General features: G+C 45.7%; 1 protein-coding gene across 6 annotated transcripts in view; it reads right to left on the bottom strand.

The window, feature by feature from the left end:
- Window positions 1–7,550: 7,550 nt before the first annotated feature.
- CysRS-m (cysteine--tRNA ligase-like protein, mitochondrial) overlaps window positions 7,551–26,569 on the bottom strand; it is a 156,107-nt gene continuing 137,088 nt past the window's right edge. For 5 of the 6 annotated variants that reach the window (XM_045760549.2, XM_045760550.2, XM_045760548.2 and 2 more), the window contains 4 exons: window positions 26,245–26,367; window positions 26,018–26,128; window positions 16,400–16,445; window positions 7,551–9,987 (listed from right to left, as the gene is read on the bottom strand). In XM_045760549.2, the coding sequence (XP_045616505.1) occupies window positions 9,953–9,987; window positions 16,400–16,445; window positions 26,018–26,128; window positions 26,245–26,367 (315 nt within the window). In that variant the 3' untranslated portion in view covers window positions 7,551–9,952. Of the gene's footprint in view, window positions 9,988–16,399; window positions 16,446–26,017; window positions 26,152–26,244; window positions 26,368–26,569 lie in introns of all 6 variants that reach the window. The other variant, XR_011223584.1, reaches the window with a different exon arrangement.

Consider the following 26,569-nt stretch of genomic DNA (forward strand, 5'->3'; position numbering starts at 1 on the left):
GATAAAGCACCTAAATTACAGTATTGGGATCGTCTCAAAGTTCTCCAATCGTACTCACTAGAAAGGAGACAAGAGAGATACCAAATAACATACACATGGAAAATACTGGAGGGACAGGTCCCAAATCAGCACAGTAAAATAACAACGTACTGGAGTGAACAATATGGAAGAAAATGCATAATAGAACTAGTGAAGAGCAGAGATGCCATAGGCACAATCAGAGAACACTGTACTGTACTGTATAAACATCAGAGGTCCGCTGTTGTTCAACGTCCTACCAGTGAGCATCAGAAATATTGCTGGAACAACCGTGGACATCTTCAAGAGAAAACTAGATTGTTTTCTTCAAGGAGTGCTGGACCAACTGGGCTGTGGTGGGTATGTGGGCCTGAGGGGCCGCTCCAAGCAACAGCCTGGTGGACCAAACTCTCACAAGTCAAGTCTGGCCTCGGGCCAGGCTTGGGGAGTAGAAGAACTCCCAGAACCCCATCCATTCCAAGAATGCCAATGGTAAGGTTCAAGCCAAGAAAACACATGTGAGAATGACCATAGAGGGAAAAACAAGAGATCATTCATAAACATGAAAAATTGTACACATGTTGTTGAACTAGCTAGGCTGTACAATAAATCTATGTTAACAATATGCACTGTACTTGCTAAGAAAAAGGACATTATGAGTGCTAAAGTGGCAAAAGGCGTATCAACAATCACGAAACAAAGAAAACAAACACCTTGAGGATGTTGAAAAGTTGTTATTAATTCACCCAGAGCAAGCTGTAGCAGGCCGTTGTGTTAATTTTTTAGTGACAATGTTATGTCTCACTTCAGACAAGTGTTACAACATAGGGAAAAACAAGTGTCACTAGACAGGTTTTTAGTGAGAAAAACAAGCAGTGAGCCACAAGCAGGTCCTAGTGGTATGCAGGGAAAACGTGCCAGAGTGTGTATCCCAGAGAAGTCATCACTGCCTGATGTTATAATGGAAGGGGACTCCTCTTCATAACATTAACACTGCTCCTCCATCCCCCCTTCTCACCATACGCCAACAAGAGTCATCAATAAAAGTAAGTAATAACTTGTATGTACTTTAGTACTGAAGATTTGGGTGAATTAGGAATAAAATTTACTTTGAAAGTTAATTTTTTGGGAAGTCTGGAACGGATTAATTCAATTTCCATTATTTCTTATGGGGAAATTCGCTTCAGTTTACGAATATTCGGCTTACGAGCTGTCTCTGGGAACAGATTAAATTCGTAAGCTGAGGTACCACTGTATTTATTTTGATGTAGAAAACATTAACACACAAGCAGCCCTGGATTAACCATTAAACAAAATATACATGTGCATAGGGCCTGTATAGGCCCTAAGCACATGCCCCCTAAGGGTCCTAGGACCCCTTAAAGGGGCCCTGACGGCTGAGTGGACAGTGCTCGGGATTCATAGTCCTAAGGTTCTGGGTTCGATCCCTGGTGGAGGCGGAAAGAAATGGACACAATTTCTTTCACCCTGATGCTCCTGTTCACCTAGCAGTAAATAGGTACTTGGTAGTTAGACGGCTGTTACGGGCTGGTCTTGCATGGGAATGTGTAACAAATAGGAGGCCTGGTCGAGGACCGAGCCACAGGGACGCTAAGCCCCAAAATCATCTCAAGATAACCTCAAGATATTTAACCTCAAGTAAAGAAGGGCTTCCCAGAGTTATTTGCTAGTGCCAGACTTACAGTGGACCATGGTGCAAGTTGCAGCTGAACCAGAACCTATAAAAAGGCAGCTCCACCTCAAATGAACAAATATTAAAATTAATAATATTACTGTATATTATTGAAAAGGTTAATATATTTTATTCTTTGGAATACAAAAAATTAAAATCTGGCAACTGCCACATGGTCCATGGAGCAGCCAGGCTTGCTTTAGAAACGTGTTCAGTACAACAGTACTTGTCAAGTGTCACTTGAGAGTGAAGTCACCATCAGATTAATTTTGAGGATATGATCAAAGACTGCAATTATAAAATGCAGGAAAAAACTTTTTTGTAGTATAAAGTTACAAGCAAGCAACAATAAACATTATTTTGCATCTTTGATTCATGTAAGTTAAAATACTATGTATCTTCAAGGTAAGAAAGCAATGGAATCATATGTGTTAAAAGTAATGATATTTATTCACTAGAATAAAGTACTGTATATACAGTTTATTACAGTATTGTTTATTTTGAATTACATATACTGTATATGGGGGGTTACCATAATCTTTCCAGTGCTTAGGGCCTATAAAGGTCTTAATCCAGCCCTGACACAAGCACTGTAAGCTGCTTCCAATTTTGGAGTTGTGACTACGCTGCATGCGACTCTATTATTGTGCATAACTCTACACTGTCCTGCTTGATACCTGCTTGATGGGGTTCTGGGAGTTCTTCTACTCCCCAAGCCCGGCCCGAGGCCAGGCTCGACTTGTGAGAGTTTGGTCCACCAGGCTGTTGCTTGGAGCAGCCCGCAGGGCCACATACCCACCACAGCCCGGCTGATTCGGAACTTCTCTTAGAAAACAGTTCAGTTTTCTCTTGAAGATGTCCACGGTTGTTCCGGCAATATTTCTTATAGTCGCTGGGAGGACGTAGAACAACTGCGGACCTCTGATGTTTATACAGTGCTCTCTGATTGTGCCTATGGCACCTCTGCTCTTCACTGGTTCAATCTTGCATGTTCTTCCATATCGTTCACTCCAGTACGTTGCCATTTTACTGTGTAGATTTGGGACCTGGCCCTCCAGTGTTTTCCATGTGTTTATTATTTGGTATCTCTCTCGTCTCCTTTCTAGAGAGTACATTTGGAGAGCTTTGAGACGATCCCAATAATTTAGGTGTTTTATCTCGTCTATGCGTGCCATATATGTTCTCTGTATTCCCTCTATGTCCACGACTACATTGTGCATGACTCTACACTGTGCATGACTACATTGTGCATGACTCTACACTATGCATGATTAAATTGTGTATGACTACACTGTGCATGATTACATTGTACACGACTACACTATGCATGACTACACTGTGCATGACTTTACATTGTGCATAACTACACTGTGCATGACCTTACACTGTGCATGATTACACTGCATGATTACATTGTGCATGACTACACTGTGCATAACTACACCGTGCATGACCTTACACTGCGCATGACTACACTGTGCATGACTACATTGTGCATGGCCTTACACTGCATGACTTTACACTGTGCATGGCCTCACACTGTGCATGGCCTTACACTGCATGATTATGCTGTTCATAACTACACTGTGCATAACTACTGTGCATAACTACACTGTGCATGATCTTATACTGTGCATGACCATACACTGTGCATGACTACACTGTGCATGACTACACTGGCATGACTACATTGTACATGACTACACTGTGCATGACTACACTGTACATAACTACATTGTGCATGACCTTACACTGTGTATAACTACACTGTGCATGACTATGCTGTGCATGACCTTACACTGTGCATGACTACACTGTGCATGGCTCTACACTTTGCATGACTACACTGTGCATGACTCCTACACTGTGCATGACTCCTACACTGTGCATGACTACACTGTGCATGACTCCTATACTGCGCATGACTACTACACTGTGCTTGACTACTACACTGTGCTTGACTACTACACTGTGCATGACTACTACACTGTGCTTGACTACTACACTGTGCTTGACTACTACACTGTGCATGACTACTACACTGTGCTTGACTACTACACTGTGCATGACTACTACACTGTGCATGAGTACTACACTGTGCATGACTACTACACTGTGCATGATTATACTGTGCATGACTCTACACTGTGCATGACCCTACACTGCACATGATTGTACTCTGTGCATGACCCTACACTGTGCATGACCCTTACACTGTGTATGAGGGCACCTGACAGCTGGGTGGACAGCGCTTCGGATTCACAGTCCTGAGGGTCCGGGTTCGATCCCCGGTGGAGGCGGAGATAAATGGGCAAAATGTTTCATTCACCCTGATACCCCTGTTTCCTAGCAGTAAATAGGTACCCAGGAGCTAAACAGCTGCTACGGGCTGCTTCCTGGGGATGTGTAACAAAAAGGGGGCCTGGTCGAGGTCTGGGCTGCAGGAACGCTAAGCCCCGAAATCATCTCAAGATAACTTTATGATGACCCTACACTGTGTATGGCTCTACTCTGCATGACCCTACACTATGCATGGCCCTATACTGTGCATGACCCATACACTGCACATAACCCTACACTATGCAAGGCCCTATACTGTGCTTGACTCTACACTGTGCATGACCCTACACTGTGCTTGGCCCTACACTGTGCATGATCCTACACTGTGCATGACCCTATACTATCCATGACCCTACACTGTACATGACCCTACACTGTGCATGACCCTACACTGTGCATGACCCTACACTGTTCATGACCCTACACTGTACATGACCCTACACTGTGCATGACCCTACACTGTGCATGACCCTACACTGTGTATGACCCTACACTGTGCATGACCCTACACTGTGTATGACCCTACACTGTGCATGACCCTACACTGTTCATGACCTTACTGCTTGTGACCCTATTTTAAATACAATAAGAATTTATCATTTACACTGAAGAAAATTTTTCTTGCTGGCTTAATTGCAATTAAATATTTCTGTATACTCTTCTTTCATGGTAAAAACTTTTAAACAATAATATCATGGATGAATTTTTTTATTTGTACATTGATTTTTACAATTAATATTTACATTACTATGTACAGTAACAAAACAGCACAAAATAAAAAAAAAACATTCCATTAATATACCTAATATGAACAACTTTAAGGTTAACGCATGTGTGAGTACACACTTGCATTCGTAAATGACTGTTTCATAATCTTTGGAACCTTGCCCCATCTGGAAACATGCAGGAGGGTGGTGGCCATACAGTATTTAGATTCTTCCTGAGATATTTAAAATGCCTTCATGTACTTATCAAAGAATTAGTGTGTGATTGCATGATAAAGAAGACTGATGACAAAAGTATTCCTCTTAGTAAGCATATATGAATAAAAAGAAATATGAACTAGACAAAGAAAAATGTCGCACTTGGTGAAAATGAATGTTTCTTTCTGAGTTGATCCCTCAGTTGCTCCTCTGAACAAGCAATATAAGGGCTCACCAGGACTCAACTTTTCACTCACTAAGTCTTAAAAAAAATTTTCCTTGATAAATTACTTTGCAAATGAACTTGGTACAGGAAATAGGGGAGGAAAATACTGGAGAGTAACTTGATCCACCACCTAGTGATCATTTGCTACAAAACAATGTCCAAACATATTTCAAAAATTCCCTTCAGAAATAATTAAAATATCCAGAAAATTAAAATATTCCTCCAGCAAACAACATTTTAGTTATAAGCTGCTTCACCAATCAACACCGGCTACTACAACAGATTCAAGGAAGCTCTGTATTGAAAGAGGAAGCGTCAGAGGTAGAATTCATGAACGACAGAGCCCGAGTGCATGGAAAGATTGTGTGAAACCATGGTTCAGCTTCAGTGGAAGCCTCAGGATCCCTCATGGAATTAGTAGAATCCCAGGTTGCAATCCTTTTACCATGTCATGGTCCAGTTGTCTAAGGCATGTGCTTGGGAGAACCCAGAGCATAGGTTCGAATCCTCATCACGGCTCCTACAGATTTACAACTGACAAAGTTATTGCTATGATAGGGTGACAAGTGGTTTAGTCTGACTAGTGGACTTTGTCTGGACTTTGGTGGACCTGTCTGTCACTGGTTTGGGGATTGACCAAGGGGGCCTAGCTCAGAAAAAACGGACAAAGAACCTATAAACTATTATTGAATGTTCGATGAAGAAAACTGAACAGCCAGTAGAGTGGAATTGCAAAGTGAATTTAGCTAAGGAGAAAAATTATCCATAGGAAAAGATGCCTAATTTATTGACACCTTGACTAGTGCTTGAATAGGCAAGTGGTGCCAGCTGGCTTACTGCCTGGTACAAATTGTTTAGAACAAAAACTTCACTTTCTGCACCAAGAAGAATATAATTATTATTCAGGAGTGGCCAGGATTCAAAATGCTTAAATTGGTAAAATGCTTGTATACTAAACTCACACCTTTTCCCATCTCTTAATGTGATGTCTAATGTATAGTTGTTCTAGCCACCATAATATGAGCACCATTATTCTTTTACCGGGTAAAACATTCACTGCTGCCACAAACAAGTGAACATCATTCTTACAACCATTTCAACCTGCATTGCCAATATATCAGGAATGTTCTTTAAGAAACACATATTATTTATGTATATATATAATATATATAAAATATATATATATATATATATATATATATATATATATATATATATATATATATATATATATATATATATATATATATATATATAATATATATAAAATATATATATATATATGTCGTACCTAGTAGCCAGAACTCACTTATATGCCTACTATGCAAGGCCCGATTTGCCTAATAAGCCAAGTTTTTATGAATTAATTGTTTTTCGACTACCTAACCTAACCTAACCTAACGTTTTCGGCTACCTAACCTAACCTATAAAGATAGGTTAGGTTAGGTTAGGTAAAGTTGGTTAGGTTCGGTCATATATCTACTTTAATTTTAACTCCAATAAAAAAAAATTGACCTCATACATAATAAAATGGGTAGCTTTTTCATTTCATAAGAAAATAATTAGAGAAAATATATTAATCCAGGAAAATTTGGCTTATTAGGCAAATCGGGCCTTGCATAGTAGGCTGAGAAGTGCGTTCTGGCTACTAGGTACGACATACATACATATTATATATATATATATATATATATATATATATATATATATATATATATATATATATATATATATATATATATATATATATATATATATATATATATATATATATATATATATAATGTCATACCTAGTAGCCAGAACGCACTTCTCAGCCTACTATGCAAGGCCCGATTTGCCTAATAAGCCAAGTTTTCATGAATTAATTGTTTTTCGACTACCTAACCTAACCTAACCTAACTTTTTCGGCTACCTAACCTAACCTATAAAGATAGGTTAGGTTAGGTTAGGTAGGGTAGGTTAGGTTCGGTCATATATCTACGTTAATTTTAACTCCAATAAGAAAAAATTGACCTCATACATAATGAAATGGGTAGCTTTATCATTTCATAAGAAAAAAATTAGAGAAAATATATTAATTCAGGAAAACTTGGCTTATTAGGCAAATCGGGCCTTGCATAGTAGGCCGAGAAGTGCGTTCTGGCTACTAGGTACGACATATATATATATATATATATATATATATATATATATATATATATATATATATATATATATATATATATATATAATTTATTTGTTGAATATAACCGAAAGGGTAAGATTAATGATTCTAACATGAATCTTTTCAACATTTCTTATATTTTTCTTCGCTGCCAAGCGAAGTTGAAAAATAAACTCTCCAAAGTTCATTTCACACTTTTTATTTTGGTCTGATGCCTGGGGATGCATTTTGCAAGGTCACTCCTTACAGTCTCAAAGACAAGTTTACCATGTTTAGCACTGGCTTATATTCTCTTTGGGTGAGGTGGTATAGAACAAGTGGATGAATGGCATAACATTGGGGATATTGATTGGGTATTAAATGTATCAATATGGGCAGCTTATGTTCTTGTGGCCGCTTGTTCTTGGATCGAAGGCAGGGTCATTGGATCCTGTCTCTGTGCTGGCTCGGAGTATTAAAGTGGGTAGAATGTAATTATGTATTATGTGTTAACTGGCTGCTGATTGCTGGCCTTGACTTTTTGATGTGTAGTGCATCGCTGATGTCTAGTCTTCTGTTGTCGTTATACCTGTTGATTATTTCAGTGTTGCTTGTTAAGATGTCTTTGGTGATGGTCTGGTTGTGTGTGGAGATCATATGCCCCTTGATGGAACCCTGTTACTTGTGCATTGTTAATTGCCTAGAGAGAGATGTTGTGGTCTTGCCTATATACCGAGATCTTTGGGGCTGACAGTCCCCAAGTGGGCATGTGAAGGCATAGACGATGTTGGTTTCTTTTAAGGCGTTCTGCTTGGTGTCTGGAGAGTTCTTCATAAGTTGGCGGTCTTCTTGTTTTTGTAATATACTGTTAATTGTATCTTCTGATTGGTGTCTGAGGGATAATGTTCTATCAATATCTTTCAGGACGCTTTCCTCCATTTTATAAGTCGTGGAAAAGATGTTCCTGTAAAACAATCTGATAGGGGGTACTAGTGTTGTGCTGGTCGCATCTTCATAGGTTGCATGACGTGTCAACTTTCTTTTAATGACATATTCAACATAACCGTTAGAGAAGCCATTATTGACTAGGATCTGCCTTACTCTACAGAATTTCTCATCGCCCTGCTTCCAACCAGAGCTGTGAGTAAGAGCTTGATTGACGTAGGCGTTGATAACACTCTGCTTGCACCTGTCCGGGCAGTCACTATTAGCATCAAGGCACATTCCTATGTTCGTTTCCTTAGTGTAGACTGCAGTATGAAAGCATCCATTCCTTTCTGCGACTGTTACATCTAGAAAGGGCAGCTTCCCATTACTCTCCATTTCGTAAGTGAAACTTAACGCCGAATTTTGCTCGAATGCCTCCTTCAGCTAGTGCAAACGTCCGACATCAGGTACTGTACCTGCATAAATATGTCATCAACATACCTGCAGTATATGGCAGGTTTTAAGTCCATGTGAACTAGGTGCCCATGTAAAAATTACCAGGCACCATAGACCCACTGCTCTATGGTGCCCATGTAAAAATTCGCAACCAGGACACCTAGGGAAGAACCCATGCCGACCCCATCCACTTGTTTATACTGTACATGTGCCCATCGGGAGAGGCAAGAAGGGTGCCTCTTTCATGCAAGCTTAAAGTAAGTTCCTCAGTATGCTTTCTGGTATGTCCAGAGGGGTACAAGCCAGATCACGATACACTCCATCCATCATCATCCCAATTGTCTCATGCACGGGCACATTAGTAAACAGGGACTCCACATCCAGAGGCTCTCATCCCCCGTGGCTTGTGCTCCCTGCAATAAGTCAACAAATTCTTTGGAGAATTTAGGCTGAAAGAACAAGGCACATAAGGAGTCAGTATGCAGTTGAGTCACTTAGCCCTTCTGTATGTAGGTGCGGGTATCTGGGTGATGATTGGCAGAAGTAGGTTTCCGGATTTGTGGGTCTTGATATTTCCACATGCATAACCTGGTTTGTATTACCCGGTAACCTTTGACAGGTGGAGTCCAGATTTCTTGGCATTCACAGTTTCAATCAATCTGTTTACCTTCGTTTTCAATTCAGCTGTAGTATCCCTTGTGACCCTTTGGAATTTAGTTTGGGCAGAGAGGACGAGGTTCATTTTTGCCAGATAGTCATTTTTTTTAAAAATGACATACAGGTACATGTATATTGGCGACTTGTCACCTCTCCTGATGACTATCTCCTTATTCTCAGGAAGGCCCTTAGCTGCCACTTGGAGCTCGGGGGACAGTATGGTGCTTCTGTAGTTACCTCAAATCTTTCCTTCCTCTGCAATAAGTTCCGCTTGCAAGGTGTCTTTAGTGGTATTCTTCTTTTGCATCTCAAGGTCATATATGTCGTCTAATAGGATCTCCAACTCCACTTTCCAGGCCATCTCACTTGGTCTGGACATAACGTGACAGTTAATTCCCAGATTTAAGAATGTGATTTGGTCCTCAGCGAGGTTGATTTCCAGCAAGGTTTAAGAAGCCATCTCTAGGTCTACCTTTTTGGTCATATTCAACAATATATGTTTACAAGAAAGACTGCTACCAAAATAAATAAATATATATATATTTATATATATATAAATAAATAAATTACGTTTCCTTATCTTCTTTGGCTTGATCACTTTCTGAAATTTGAGAAAATCTATTTAGAATGTACAGTACAAAGTGTGTTAAAAACATGAGCCATGAGTCAATCAAGGCAAAATTTTTCTCTCAACTCAGAGGCAAGAAATCTGTTCCTAGAGCTAAAAATCAACAAACGCAAGTCTTCTTCCAAAAACCAGCGTTGAATGTAATGAAACACCATTTTCTGGGTGAGTCCCGGAGTCACCCCAAAGCTATCCAGGCTGAATGGATATGTATAACTTTCTGACATCAGTCAAAGTGCTAGGAGTTCTTGCCTACCGGGGACCACGAGCCAGAACTTGGCCCACTCAGAGAGGCACAAGGAGCAATGGCCTATAGAAACCCCTCGTGTGGTTGGGAGCATTCTATGTCTGCCATCGGCCGGGATAGGCACCCCAAAACAAACCCCTATTCTGGTTAAAATATGGCTACCGAAAGCCGAACGAGTGGACAGAACTCCCCAAACAAAATTATCTAACTAAATTATCTAAACAGAGGGAGAGAGGGATGCCGGGGAGCCTCCGGGACTCACCCAGAAAATGGCGTTTCATTACATTCAACGCTGGTTTTCTGGGGGAAGCCTCGTCGGCTCCCTGGAGCTACCTCACCACAGTTAAGTAAAAAAGGGAAGGACCCGGGAGGCGGACGCCACGCGCCCTAATCTAAAACAAAACCACAGACGAAAAAAACAAACCCTGCAGACATCCCGGGAGACCCGAACCCTAGAAGAGGAATAAGGGAAGGAAGGGAACCCGGGCAAACCAAAACGCGCCTATGACCCCAGAGGCCACGAAGTGCCGTGAACAGCGAAGAGCCGCAACCAAACAACAAGAAAGCCCCCCCTGGCCTGACCAACCAAGCAACAACCCAAAGACCAAACCGAGGAGAAGAAAAAGAGACCACCCGGGCCAACAACCAGGACGGCACTGGAAACGCAAGAGCAGGCCGGATTGGAAACAACTCCCAAGACAGCATGCGGAACGGAGGAGAAGGAACAGCAACACCGACCGCAAGCTGGAGCGGCTCCACCAGCGCCACCCAAGACAGTATTGTACATGGTACCAGAAGACAGTCCCAGAACAACCCCAAAGGGAAAGACAAGACAACCCTATCAGAGACCGAAGAACCCTTCACAGTGATAGGAAAACCAGAAGGATCACCAGGATAAACCACTCACAGGTGGGCGGTGAAACGCAGTGAAGCACGGTGAAGCATGTAGGAGGGAGACCAACAATGCAGCCACCGATGCTCACACAAGCGACGAGAAACCAGATAAAAACCGAGACGTGAAGACTCGAGGGGAGGAATGAACCAGCCCTGCACCGGATGGGACCGATCTGCAAAAAGGAGGCGGAGCTGCTGGAAGACCCACAGGACCAAAACCAAAGAAAGCAGCAGGGTTCACTAAGGAAAGCCAAAACCAAAGAAAGCAGCAGGGTTCACTAAGGAAGGCCAAAACCAAAAGGAATGGCCACCAGGGAACCAGGAAAACCAACCCCAGCGAACCAAAGGAACCAACCAGAGTGAGCAGAAACGCCCCGTCCTGGTGGGAACCTCCCCCCAACCCCCAGGACCCCTAAAGGACCAACAAGACCAAACACCGAAAAGCCAGGGCCCAGTTAGAGGCCAACGAAGACAGCGGGCACCACAAAGGAAAACACGAGACGCAAAACGAAAAACAGCGACCCTGCCAATCCAAAGGAGCAGTGCAACCAGCTCCAGCAGGGAAGAACGACTCACATATCTTTGAAGGAGACCTGAGGGGAACCACGCAGGACGCGAATTGCAGGCAAACAAAAACGTACGGTCCGGAAAAGGAACAAGCAAAAGCCGGAACCAGGACTGGAATCCCAGCTACCAGACCCAAAAAGGGAAACCAGTATGGCAGGATCGGTGGACCGGAAGTCCACAACTCCCCCCAGACAGTGCAACACAGAAGCCTGCAGTGAGACAAAAAAAAGTGAGGGAACATAGTACCAAAACGGAACACTGGGGCAGTCCAAAAGCAGGGAACTGAACTTGGGACAGAGGCCCACCTCAGCACCCAACAACAGTATAGCCAAGAAGAACCGACCCAGAAGCACAGCCATGTGTAGCTGAGGAGGAGGAAAACGAGAACAAGCAAAGAAAAAAACGAAAACGGACCAAGTAGCCGCCGGGAAAGCAAAGGACTGGAACTTGCCCGAAACTTTATACCTGTACATATGAGTGACTGCAGGCAATGGAAATACTAGCACCAACAAGCAATCCAACAGCACATTCGTATATCAACTGTGTAAGAACTATACCTGAATAAAAAGGCAAATTTGAATTTTGAATGTGGAAAGTACACCACCAACCACAAAGTGTGAAGTGGGAGGACGCCCACATACAGCGGGACACCATGGATATCAGGGTGCAGCCAGGCACCGAAGACAGGCAAGGAAGAAGTGTCCAGAGCAGAGACCAAGCAAGGAAGGAGGACACAGAAGCACGGACCGAGGGAACAAAGGAGTGCCAAAATACAGGGAAAAGACCCAGGTGCAAGCACAACCAGGCAAGTACCCCACCAAAAGTCGAGACCCAGCACCTGGCCGACAGAGCCCCCAGACAGTACAACTTCACCTGCAGAGTGGAGGCATGACCGAGCCACAACACAGTCGAGCAGAGTAACATACCAGGAGCAACGCCAGAGGCCTGCCCGAAACGGTATATGCACCAAAGGCAGGAGGTACCTGGTTGATGGGGTTCTGGGAGTTCTTCTACTCCCCAAGCCTGGCCCGAGGCCAGACTTGACTTGTGAGAGTTTGGTCCACCAGACTGTTGCTTGGAGCGGCCCCTCAGGCCCACATACCCACCACAGCCCAGTTGGTCCAGCACTCCTTGAAGAAAACAATCTAGTTTCCTCTTGAAGATGTCCACGGTTGTTCCGGCAATATTTCTGATGCTCACTGGTAGGACGTTGAACAACCATGGACCTCTGATGTTCATACAGTGTTCTCTGATTGTGCCCATGGCACCTCTGCTCTTCACTGGTTCTATTCTGCATTTTCTTCCATGTCGTTCACTCCAGTACATTGTTATTTTACTGTGCAGATTTGGGACCTGCCCCTCCAGTATTTTCCATGTGTATATTATTTGGCATCTCTCGTCTCCTTTCTAGTGAGTACATTTGGAGAGCTTTGAGACGATCCCAATAATTTAGGTGCTTTATCTCGTCTATGCATGCCGTATATGTTCTCTGTATTCCCTCTATTTCAGCAATCTCTCCTGCTCTGAAGGGCGAAGTGAGTACTGACCAGTACTCAAGACGGGACAACACAAGTGATTTGAAGAGTACAACCATTGTGATGGGATCTCTGAACTTGAAGGTTCTCGTAATCCATCCTATCATTTTTCTGGCTGACGCAATACTTGCTTGGTTATGCTCCCTAAACATTAGGTCGTCGGACATCATTATTCCCAAATCCTTGACATGTTGTTTTCCTACTATGGGCAGATTCGATTGCATTTTGTACCCTGTATTATGTTTCAGATCCTCATTTTTGCCGTATCTGAGTACCTGGAATTTATCACCGTTAAACAGAATTTATCATCGTTAAAACTTTCTTAATATCTATTTGTAGTTTATCAATGTCTTCAGCAGAGGTAATTTTCATGCTGATTTTTATATCATCTGCAAAGGATGACACGAAGCTGTGACTTGTATTTTTGTCTATATCTGATATGAGGATAAGGAACAGCAGTGGTGCAAGGACTGTACCTTGAGGTACAGAGCTTTTAACTGCGCTCGGACTCGATTTTACTTGATTGACTGTTACTCTTTGTGTTCTGTTCGACAGGAAATTGAATATCCATCGTCCTACTTTACCAGCTATACCCATTGACCACGTTTTGTGTGCAATAACTCCATGGTCACATTTGTCGAATACCTTTGCAAAATCTGTGTATATGACATCTGCATTATGTTTTTCTTCTAATGCCTCAGTGATTTTGTCATAGTGGTCAAGTAGCTGTGAGAGGCATGATCTTCCTGCTCTAAATCCATGTTGGCCTGGATTGTGGAGGTCATTGGTTTCCATGAATCTAGTGACCTGACTCCTGATCACTGTCTCAAATACTTTTATTATATGGGACGTTAGTGCAACTGGTCTATAATTCTTTGCCAATGCTTTGCTACCTCCCTTGTGTAGAGGGGCAATGTCTGCTGCTTTAAGCGCATCTGGTATCTCCCCTGTGTCCAAGCTCTTCCTCCACACTATACTGAGTACCTGTGCTACTGGCACTTTGCATTTCTTTATAAATATTGAATTCCATGAGTCTGGACCCGGGGCTGAGTGCATGGGCATATTGTAAATTTCTCTTTCAAAATCTGCTACGCTCGTGTTGATATCAGTTATATTTACAGGTGTTTGGATATCATTCATTCATAAAGAAATTGTCCGAATCTTCCACTTTCATGCTGTGTATCAGAGTGCTAAACATGTCCTCATACTGCTTTTTTAGGATTTCACTAATTTCTTTGTCATCCTCAGTATATGAACCTTCACTAATATGAATAGGCCCAATACTGGCAGTGGTTTTCGCTTTTGATTTAGCATATGTGAAGAAATATTTCAGGTTTTTCTTTATTTCTTGAATTGCTTTCTGTTTTAGTTGCCTTTCTTCAGTCTGATAGGAATGCTTCAGTCTCTGTTCGCTCGAGAGCGTTGCAGCAAAGTAAACCTAGCATGCAACACTGCAGCCGCCTGCACCCGCATATCATGACCAGTGGCCTGGGTGAAAGGGAGCACGTACAGATGACACCCGTCGCACGACTCCAGGTCAAAAGAACCAACGACCCAACAGGCAGCAAGGCGGAGGCAAAACAGGTGAGTGTCACCCTGAGACAAGGGGACAGATCAACCGTCAAACTCGCAAAACGCGAGGGGGAAGGGGGAGACTCAGGGGTTACATCCATAGGACCACGGAGCCCCCGTGGGGTTTTCCAGTGCCCTTAGCCATGGTTACACGCCAAGGGAAGCCCAGGCAGGGTATTGCGAACCGGCGCCCAATTCTACCAACAAACTACTAAAGCTGAACCCCCATGACGTGATCACTCACGGGGGCCAAGCCGGGAGGACCACCAACCGAAAATCCATATAACTCCTAGAACAGCAAAGGGAGACCACCAAGGCAGACCCCCCACTCGGCAAAAACAAAAACAAAAGAAAAACCCCGCAAGAGGACAACGTACCCAGGCGAAACAGAGCCGGCCGCTGTTATTGGTGAAAGCTAGCTGTGCAGTACCCCGTGCCCCTACCAGTGACGAAAACGACCACCTACCCAGAGACAAACAAGGGCAACAAAACCCCAGCCGACTCCAAGGGCGGCCCAGTACCGAGCAGTAAAGGACACAGCGGAGGTGGAACCCAAGGAAACTTGTGGAAGGTGGCCCCAAGCTCCAAGGGCAGTACTTACAGGGCCCCTAGAGAAGAGAGCCCAAGGCGCATGCAGCCCGAGTACTGTGGAATATTACTTCTGGCTCACATCCCACCGGTAGAGACAGCCCACACCACAAGGCATCGAACTGAAACAAAGCGGGAGCCAGAAGCACTCGACCAGCCAGTAATCACATCAGCCAAGAACTGAAGGTTGGGTCACCGGCGGATGGGTCTGGGGCTCCCTCTTCCCCCTTCCCGGTGGGGGGGGGGGGGAGAGGGGGGAGGGAGAGGGGGGAGGGAGGGGGGGGGGAGGGGAGGGAGGGGGGAGGGGAGGGAGGGGGGAGGGGAGGGAGGGGGGAGGGGAGGGAGGGGGGGGGAGGGGAGGGAGGGGGGGGGGAGGGAGGAGGGGGAGGGGGGGGGGGTGCAGATGGCGGCACGGCGACATGATGACGTCATGCTAGTTAGATAATTTTGTTTGGGGAGTTCTGTCCACTTGTTCGGCTTTCAGTAGCCATATTTTAATCAGAATAGGGGTTTGTTTTGGGGCGCCTACCTTTCTGGGTGCCTATCCTGGTCGATGGCAGACATAGAATGCTCCCAACCACACTGGGGTTTCTATAGGCCATTGCTCCTCATGCCTCTGAGTGGCTAGGTTCTGGCTCGTGGTCCCCGGTAGGCAAGAACTCCAAGCACTTTGACTGATGCCAGAAAGTTATACATATCCATTCAGCCTGGATAGCTCCGGGGAGCCGACGGGGCTCCCCCCAGAAATGGTGTTTCAACTTATCACGTTGTCAACACAGGCTTACTCCACATTATATTTGAAAGATCAGTACAGTACCATATAAGTAAATACATTGATATTAATATGCATTGTCTATGCAGGCTTTGCCTTGATATCTTGTTTACATTCAGTTACTATTAATACTCTTTTACTCAATGTGTGAATTATACAAGCTAATAAATTCTGTGCAATATATGCATAGGAAAAATATTAAAGAAAACTCACCAATAGATTCCTCTGCAATAGACCATGAAGCACCTCCGTGATGATCCTGAAAGAGAATGACGGTTATGAAAGTTTGTAATTTTGTACTTTCTTCCATATCGTTAGGAAGTCAATATTTTTAAAAATTTTATACCAGAAACTAACAATAAAAGACAAGACTTAACAGGAAGAGAGAATGCAAATGCTTTATTCAACTTCATTTCATTAATAAATACTAACACACAAACCCACATATTTATTATTAAATAACCATGGGAATCCTATACTGTTCTTGTATCCTATGTATGAATATATGTACTTTTGTCTAAATAAATTGTTATGATTATTAAAAACCTCAAGCCATCCTTAACTTAGGCTACTGAACAGAACACAAAGATAACGGTCTAAGATGGACCAAGATATCAATCTTCTTTCTTTTCATATGTGAGCTGGCTTACTAATTTTCAGCCCCATTATTGTGACTTATTCCCTGTAACAATAACTGACTTTTGACTTTAATGTTACTCCCAACTTAAGAATTATGAAGACCTGATACACTTTTATTCTAAATCAAATTTTGTAATCCATCATAATTTATATACAGTAATAATTTATAAGACATAATTACAGAAATTTTATAAGACATAATTTTATATGTCTGATTCTTTTTCCTTCCAGGAACTCCTCCTGCATGAAGAGTCATGAACCCACTATCATTATCATTCCATATCACAATAAGGGACCTAAGAATATTTTGGTATAGCTAGATACAGTACTTTACATTTCGATTGAATGCAGGCAACCATGACAAGTGGCGCTGGGTTGGAATATCTCAAGATACGAATAGTGGTGAAATGAGTAATCCTGAGGATATAACTATTATGGGGGTAATCCTATTATGATTATAAGCATTAATATAGTAATGACATTAGGGAGCATAATATCAGGTCATTTAATGAACACAGGTTTGTATGGTGGTGGTGGTGATAAGATCGTGTTGATTGCCTATGAGTGACTATAAGGGAGTGAGGTCTTGCTCTTGAGACAACCAACCAGCAAATCAAAAAATAAAAGAACTGATGATGTTTTGGTACGTTCTGGATCATTATCAAGGCATTAATTCCTTTACTGTATTTTCAAATTTGTGTGTCGATTGTCTAATTTTCAGCCACATTATTGTGATAAATTGTTACTATTTCTTTATTAACCACCATGCTGCACCGAGTTTATTGTAAAATTTACCCTGTGCGCATGAAATAAAGTGTTCCCAAAAAATTATTTTTTCTTCGTAAAATTATAAATTTCCTTCCCTGAACATGTCTATGTAAAAATAAATACCAAATTCCACTTACTTTGGCTGTGGGGACGTGGACAAGATGAGCTGTGTCGTAATCAGGGCCTGGTCACCTGTGCATGAATCACCCAGACACGGTCACGCGGGCCATTCAAGCACCGGGTGTTGCCACAAATATATTTTCAAATATTTGTTCTATGTATTTCCAATAGGTTTTATTTGATTTTTTTATTGTATATGATGCATATTTGTGTCCTTTACAATATGTATACAGTAGAATGTTCATAATGTTCCATGGAACTGTGATACATGTTTCAGTAATGTGTCCACAATAAATGTTTATTGTCACAATATTACTTGTTAAAAATTCACTAAAATTATAATATGTACAATTTCACACACTGTTTACACAGTAACACACTGTATTACACACTCAGTACTTCGGAAGTGAGATATAATCAACGAAGTAGTCCATGGTGCACAGCGCGACTTCACTCGTTGCACCAGGTACAGATAAATTTTCGCTTCCTGTTTCCTCATTCTGTGTGCTTGCAAATAACGCAATCATGTACACCCTTGATTTTAGTACCTGTAGGTTGTATGTAGCCAAGCTTGTAAACCATAAGGTAGTATTGAAAAGATAATAGGAAAAAATCAATTTGTAAGGTAGTCTTGAAAAGATCGCTTTGTATGGTCCCACACAGGAAGAGATTCAGCTTGCCTCAAAGAGTGGCCATCAGTCAGGAAGAAATTCAGGTATTCTTAAAAATATCTATGGAAAACACCACAATGGAAGCCGCTAACACTGTTCATCTATGCTACTTGTATCAGATGCATCATCACTGAACGCAGAAAACGATTCATCTACGTATCATCTAAATAAATTGTAGATAGCATAGTATTGCAAGGGTAACGCTCAGAGCTACAACTGGATACGCTCGCTGTATCGTCCTCATAGGGACTGTATCATTTGCATCCGACCTTTGTCGGATGGGGCATAACTGGCCGACCCCTTACAGTGTTCAAGTGAGAACTGGATAAGCACCTCCAAAGGATACCTGATCAACCAGGCTGTGACTCATACGTCAGGCTGTGAGCAGCCGCGTCCAACAGCCTGGTTGATCAGTCCGGCAACCAGGAGGCCTGGTCGACGACCGGGCCGCGGGGACGCTAAGCCCCGGAAGCACCTCAAGGTAACCTCAAGGTTGTGTTAGGTCTTTATTGCGCCTAGCTTCACCAATATTATGACCCTTATGATCTTCAAACAATAAGGTTTGAATTTCACCGACAGAGCGTTATCTTTCAACACCGCGTCGGAGAGGTGTTTGGGAGCCAGAGGCGCGTGCGTCACCCATGGTTGCTCACTCGGTACTAAGCCGTCCAGCAGCCCAAGGGCATTCTGGGATTTTTTTTCCTAGATGGCTGCCTCTCACTGGAGGTCCTAAGAGTCCATTTCGTACACAATCAACCTTGTACACATTTAGAATGGGCGCGGAAAAGTCAAAACGAGTTTTCTCGGTTGGCGCAGTTTCTTGCCGACCGAGAATACTCGGTTGGTGCAGTTAAGTGGTTAAACTCCTCCTAAACTTTTCAACCTGATACGTTTTTTTAATATCTTAATATTCGCGTTTAGTGTCACATCTGTACTTTAGGTACAGGATGAAGGTGGCATCAAAACCTACTACGTTCTTGTGATGTATGAAAAATTAATTAACGTTACTGCAAATATTCCTAGGGTATTATTTGAAACCAAGAGCCCTTGCATTAGGGCATGTGTCTAGAAATAATGTTGCAAGTACACTTACTTGTGTTTAGATATCACTTAGTCTCCCCAAATTCCACCTCTAGAAAATTTTTAAATTGGTTCAAAAATCAATAAAATACCAGCATTGAATGTAATGAAACACCATTTTCTAAGCGAGTCAGGGAGGCTCCCAGGAGCTATCCAGGCTGGATGGATATGTATATCTGTCTGGCATCAGTCAATGCATGGCGTTCTGCCTACCGGGGACCATGAGCCAGAACCTGGCCCCCTCTAGAGATGAACGAGGAGCAATGGCCTATAGAGACCCTCCTGTGGTTGGGAGCATTCTTTGTCTGCCATCGACCGGGACAGGCACCCCAGAAAGGTAGGCACCCCAAAACAAACCCCTATTCTGGTAAAATTATTGCGACCAAAAGCCGAACAGGTGGACAGAACTCCCCAAACGAAAATTAGCAAACAAGCATGATGTCATCATGTTGCCGAGCCGCTGACTGCACAACCCCCCTTCCCCGGGAGGGGGTAGGGGGGAGCCCCAGACCCATCCGTCGGCAACCCAACCCACAGTTCTTAGGCTGGATGTCAAAAAGTACGAAAAACATCGCCGACCGGAGGGAGGGATGCCGGGGAGCCTCCGGGACTCAACCAGAAAATGGCGTTTTATTACATTCAACACAGGTTTTCTGGGGGGAGCCCCGTTGGCTCCCCAGAGCTAACTACTCAAAGATAAGGAAAAACAGGGACTTACCCGGGAAGCGGTTCATCCTCACTCCTTAACGCGAAGTCGAGACAACTGGCTGCAACCACCAACCCAAGGACACACAGGCCTTACCTGGCCCCAGAACATTTACCAGGTAGCGAGCAGCCAGGACCCTGTTCGACCTCCAAAAACCCCGCGCCCGAATGTCAACCCAAGACATGTTGCCAAAAACGGCAGCCAAAGCCGCAAACTTTCAAACGTCGTGGGCACAGGATAAACCTCAGGCTGGCTAGACTTAATAACACTGCGGACAATCTGAGAGACACGAGCCCGGGAACAGGGAAGAAGGGAAACCAGGTCAATCCAAAGCGCATCCCCGGCCGCCAAAGCCGTGGCATGCAAATAACGGCGGAGAGCCGCAACCAGACACAACTCATGATGCACCCCCGGCCTGACCAACCAAGCATCAACAACCCAAGGCCCCCTCCGAAATGCAGCCGTTTCATTCTTTGCCAGAAAAGAAGGAGATGGCTGCAATCGAACAAAACGACCACAGGACAGAAGGAGCAGAAACCCCTGCGTTGGAGGAGAGCATGAAGCTCCCCTACCCGACCCCAAGAAGCCAAAGTCAACAGGAAAAGAGCTTTAGAAAAACAATCCCGAACGGAAGGGGCCACAACAAACCGAGGAGAAGAGAGAAATGAGAGCACCCGGTCCAAGGACCAGGACAGCTCAGGAGGCACATGAGCAGGTCGGAGGTGAAACAACGCCCGAGGCAGCTTGTGGAACGGGGCAGAAGTAACATCAACACCGAAAGCAAGCTGAAATGGCTCCACCAGCGCTGCACGATATGAGGTGACAGTATTGGGCATAAGGTGACGGTCCTGGAACAACCAAGAGAGAAAAGACAGAACATCCATATCAGAAACCTACACAGTGATAGGAAGAACTGGAAGGACCGCCAGGAAACTTCATACTGCTGCCGAGACGAAGCACGCAGGTGGGAGACCATCAACGACGCCACCTGCGCACCAAACAAGTGATGATAAACCCGAGTCAGAAACTCCAGGCGCGAAGACTCAAGGAGAAGACCGAACCAGCCTCGTACTGGGATGGACTGACCCGCTGAAAGAGGCGGAGCCGCGGGAAGACCCTCGGGTTCAGACACCGAGCAAGCAGCGCCTGAAACCAAGGCTGGGTCGGCCACCAAGGAGCCAGAAGCACAACTCTTCCCTGATAAGTCTCCAAGCGAGCCAGGACCTGGAGCAACAGCTGAACCAGGAAAAAGAGGTAAAGTTAACTCCACCTCGCCCAGTCCTGCCTGAAGGCGTCGACCCCGATGGCCTCGCAGTCGGGGAAGGGCACCATGTATACCGGGAGATGCCTCGACCACGTCGACGCGAAGAGATCCACGTCCGGAGTCCCGAACGTCTGGCACAGGCAACTGAAGGAGTTGGTGTCGACCGTTCATTCCGTGGAAAGGGGAAGGAAACGAGACAGGCTGCCCGCCAAGACGTTGGACAACCCCCGGACATGAACCGCCGGGAGAGCCAAACGCCGAAAACTCAGCAGGCGAGTCACCCGAAGCGACCAGCCCCAAAGGGCCAAGAACCACATTGAACCCCCTCTATTCAGGCAATGAAGCACTGGGGAGCAGTCCGAATGGAGTCGGATCGTTGCTCCGTGAGCAACTTGAACCCTCCGGAGCAACATCCACACTGCCGTGTACTCTCGAACCGTGCTGTGAGACCGATGGAAGGATGGACCCCTCCGCCCCTGGTTGGCCTGGTGAGCACTGGTCACAAAACCTCAGCCAAGAGACGACGCGTCCGTGTACACATCGAGCGAGGGCTCGGGTAGGCGCCAAGGCACTGTACCCCAAAAAACCCGAAGAGGAAGCCAGCGACCGCAAGAGAACCGAACCCAACGATCGCGAGAGAGGCGGAAGTGCCGTCCCCGAAGGAACCAGAACAGCCGACGAAGCCACACCCAACCCGGCGGGTAGACCATCATGGAAAAGTTCAGGTTCCCGCACAAACTCTCGAGCAGCCGCTTCGTGACCCAGGAACCCCTCAGAAATGGGCAAAGGCAGGACCGCAGGCGCAAGAGGGCCGCCGGAGGAAGAGACAAGGAAGCACTGCGAGTGTCCCAAACCAGACCCAGCCAAGATCGAACCTGAGAGGGAACCAGATGGACTTCCTCCAGTTCACCAAGAACCCAAACCCGGCGGGCTGGGAAAGAACTAAATCCCTGGCGAGCAGACACGCGGACCGGCTGGGAGCCCAAACCAGCCAGTCGTCAAGATAGGCCAGCACCCGAACACCTAGCAGATGCAGGAGGGTCACCACGACCCGAGTAAGGCGTGTGAAAACGCGAGGTGCCAGATTCAACCCGAAGGGAAGACAACGAAAGCGGTAACCTTGATGCCCCCACATCAAAACCGAGCCAGTCCCTGAACCCCGGATGACCCAGGACGTGCCAATACGCGTCCTTGAGGTCCAGGGACACCATCCAAGCGCCCTCCCCCCTCCAAAAGAAGACGGACCTGGGACAGCATAGTCATCTGGAAGTAGGGGCACAAAACCCACGGGTTCAAACGGGACAAGTCCAGAATGAACCGGAAGTCCACGCAGTCCCCCTTTCGGGACTGGAAATCGGCGGGAAACCCACCTGAGGGATGACGTCGTTTCGACCACGCCCAAGCGAGCCCACTCCGAGATAACCCGACAGAGCACAGGAGAAGAGGCCTGCCCCCCCAGCCCCGAACCCCCAGAGGGAGGAGAAGCCACCCAACGCCACCACAGGCAGCACGAAATGACCCGAAAAGCCCACGAATCATGGGACCAGGCGTGAGCAAACTGGGCGAGCGGCACCCCATCACCCCGTCAATGGGACGAACCGTGAAAGGGCCGACGCGCCTTGCGAGAACCTAAGCGGCAAACAGGACGGTCCCCGCGCCAACCAGCAACAGCCGGAACCGAAGGCGCCACCAGCTCCGAATCCGGCACTAAAGACCTACCCCGACGAAAAGAACCCCAAGAACTGGCACGACCCTTCTGGGAAGGCCCCCCCACGAGCCCCCCGGATCAACAACAACGCAGACATAGGCCGACAAATGACCGAGTCCGCCTGCAGGTACTACACCACAGCAGACTCCGCAAACAGCAACAGACAAAAGAGCGAAGACAAACGAAGAGCCAGGGCCCAGGCGGACTCCAAGGCAGAAGCCAGCACCGCCTGACAACAGCGAGGCGAGAAGCATAAAACCGCAAAACCGCATCATGCAGGATGGGTGCGAAGAGCTTCAACAAAGCAGATGACGCCCGCACTGCAGAGGGCTGTGCATCGGACCTGGAAGCGTCCCCAAGCGCTCCTACTTCCAACTCGAGCCAATCCGAGGACAGCTCAAGGAGGGAAAAGAAACGCAGTGCCGAAGCAAGCAGGCCACAAGTCCACAAATCCTCCGCAACCAAGGCAGTTGAGAGGGAAGGAACTTGCACGTGAAGCTGCATGACACCAACATCCCGCGGAAGGGCAGGGGCGAACAAACAAGCATTAAGATGCTTGAAGTCACCTCCCAGGAAAATCTGAAACGCCGACTGAGTCTCTCACCACTCAAGCCCGTGGGACCAACAGAACGTGTGCCAAGCTTCCAACGAGAAAAAAGGACAGTCTGCCAACCAGGATGACTCCAGAACTTCATAACGAACCCAGTACGAATTAGAAGAGCCATACACGAAGCAACGCAGATCCATCATGAAAGCATAATCTGAGTCACACAGGAGGTAAGCCGCCAAGGCCTCCCACACCTCGGAAGATGAGACACGGGGAAGCCAGAAACCTCTGGAAAGATGGAACCAAACCCGGGGAGGGGTGGACACCAAATCCAACTCGTACGCAGAAGGAGCGAAAGAGAACCCCTCTCCTTGTAACACCAAGCCCCACTCGGCGGGCAGAAAAACTCAGGCGGAAAAATGGGGCAAGCCAACCCCTCCCCAACCCCGGGAACCTCACCCTGAGGACCCGGGGCTGAGCTGGCCTCCAAACCCCCAACCTCCAAAGAAAACAAAGAAAAGGCAGGAGCTGCCGAAAAATCAGGAACGAAGGGGGGGCCCACTGGCCAGACCCAAAAGCTCCGGCAGAAGGACGAGGCTGGAATGCCTCTGCCGCAACCCCAGAAGGGGACACCCCCGAGTCTCAACACCAACTAGACCCCCCCGCCCTGACTCATAACCAACCGAGCGCGTTGCAGCAACCTAAATCTAGCATGCAACGCCTTAGCTACCTGCACCTGCATATCATCATCAGGAGCTTGGGTGAACTGGAGTACGAACAGACAGCACACGTTGCACGACTCCGGGTCAAAACAATCACCGACCCAACAGGCAACATGGCGGAGGCAAAACCGGTGAGTGTCACCCCTGAGACAAGGAGACATAGCAACCTTCAAACTCGCAAAATGCGAGAGGGGACTCAGGGGTCACAGCCATCAGGCCACGTAGCCCCCGCGGGGTTTCCCAGGGCCCTTAGCCTTGGTGACATGCTAAGGGAAGCCCAGGCAGGGTACTGCAAACCGGCGCCTCAGTCTACCAACAAAACTCCTAAAGCTGAACCCCCGGGACGGGTCCACTCACAGGGGACCAAGTGGGGAGGACCACCCACACAAAGGGAGAGATAAAGACACCCCAAGAACAGCGATGGGAGACAACGGCAGACCCCCCCCCCTCCCGTCCCCCGCCAAGAAGAAAAACAAAAACAAAAGAAAAACCCTGTAAGAGGACATCGTACACAAGCGGAACAGAGCCGGCCTCTGTTAATGGTGAAACCTAGCTGTGCAGTACCCTGCACCCCACCAGTGACGAAAACTACCCTCTACCCAGAGACAAACAAGGGTAAGAAAAAACCCCAGCTGACCCCAAGGGCGGCCAAATACCGAGCAGTAAATGGCACAGCGGAGGTATATCCCAAGGTGACTTGTGGAAGGTAGCCCCAAGCCCCAAGGACAGTACTTACAGGGCATCTAGGGAAGGAGAACCCTAGGCACATGCAGCCTGAGTACCGTGGAATATCACTCCCAGCTCACACACCACCTGAAGGGACAGCCCACACCACAAGGCACAGAGCTGCAACGAAAAACTGGAGCCAGAGGCATGACCGCACCAGACTTCCATCAGCCAAGAACTGTGGGTTGGGTCACCGACGGATGGGTCTGGGACTCCCCCTTCCCCCTCCTGGGGAGGGGGGTTGGGGTTGCGCAGACAGCGGTGCGGCAACATGATGACGTCATGCTAGTTTGCTAATTTTTGTTTGGGGAGTTCTGTTCAGCTTTTGGTCGCAATACTTTTACCATAATTGGAGTTTATTTTGAGGCGCCTACCTTTCTGGGTGCCTGTCCCGGTCGATGGCAGACATAGAATGCTCCCAACCAGAGGGGGGGTTTCTATATGCCATTGCTCCTCGTGCCTCTTTAGAGGGGGGCCAGGTTTTGGCTCGTGGTCCCTGGCAAGCAGAACTCCATGCACTGACTGATGCCAGACAGATATACATATCCATCCAACCTGGATAGGTCCGGGAACCGATAGGGCCCCCCCCCCAGAAAAAAATTCTTACTTGTATTATACTGTGATTAGAACTTGATAGTTTCAAACTAATATCCAAAGGCATTCTCCACATATCTCGCAGACATTGCAATTTTTTAAACTGATTTTGACAGAATCATAAGGTGTCCCTATCTGGGAAACCATAATGAACCAAATTATAGTAGTTGTGAAGAATGTGGCAAAGAATGTGGTACAGAAAGGTTTAGGCCGAGCGATTCTCAGCTAGAACATATAATCGGAGGAAACCTTAAGTGCCTGGTGAAAATCATCTCTTGGCTCTTACCTTAATATGCAAGCCAGTTTTCAAAAGATTATCTCGGAGATTATCACAGGCTTTCAAAAGAGGTACACGCTCTTTCCTCTTGGTTTTCTGTTCCTCAGGTGCCAATACTTGCTGTCGGAGGAAACTGGAATGAACTTGAATGATTTTACAAATACTGTAGAACAAAATGCTAGTGCTAGGAGTTTAGAAATAAAATATGTTTTGGGTTTCAAAAACTCTTCCCTTACCTGCATTGACTCCTCATCCTGCAAAAGTGCAAAACTTCTCACTTGTTGTCGTAACTCCACCACTGAATTCATTACCTGAGACAAACGACCACCAGACTCTAACGACAAATTAGACGCATCGCTCTGTTGGAAAGTCATAAAGTGTCATTATGCTTAAATGACATCTACCTATATTTCAGGAATATAAAGTATTTCAAATTAAATATTGTATTTCCTATTCTTATATGCACCAGAACTATTATAGTACTGCTCAATGTTATCTGCCATTTAAAAACTACAATCACAAGTCTAATACATCCAGTATTTTCGAAATACAATACACCAC

The sequence above is a fragment of the Procambarus clarkii genome, chromosome 63 (assembly GCF_040958095.1).
Source record: "Procambarus clarkii isolate CNS0578487 chromosome 63, FALCON_Pclarkii_2.0, whole genome shotgun sequence".
NCBI lineage: Eukaryota > Metazoa > Arthropoda > Malacostraca > Decapoda > Cambaridae > Procambarus > Procambarus clarkii.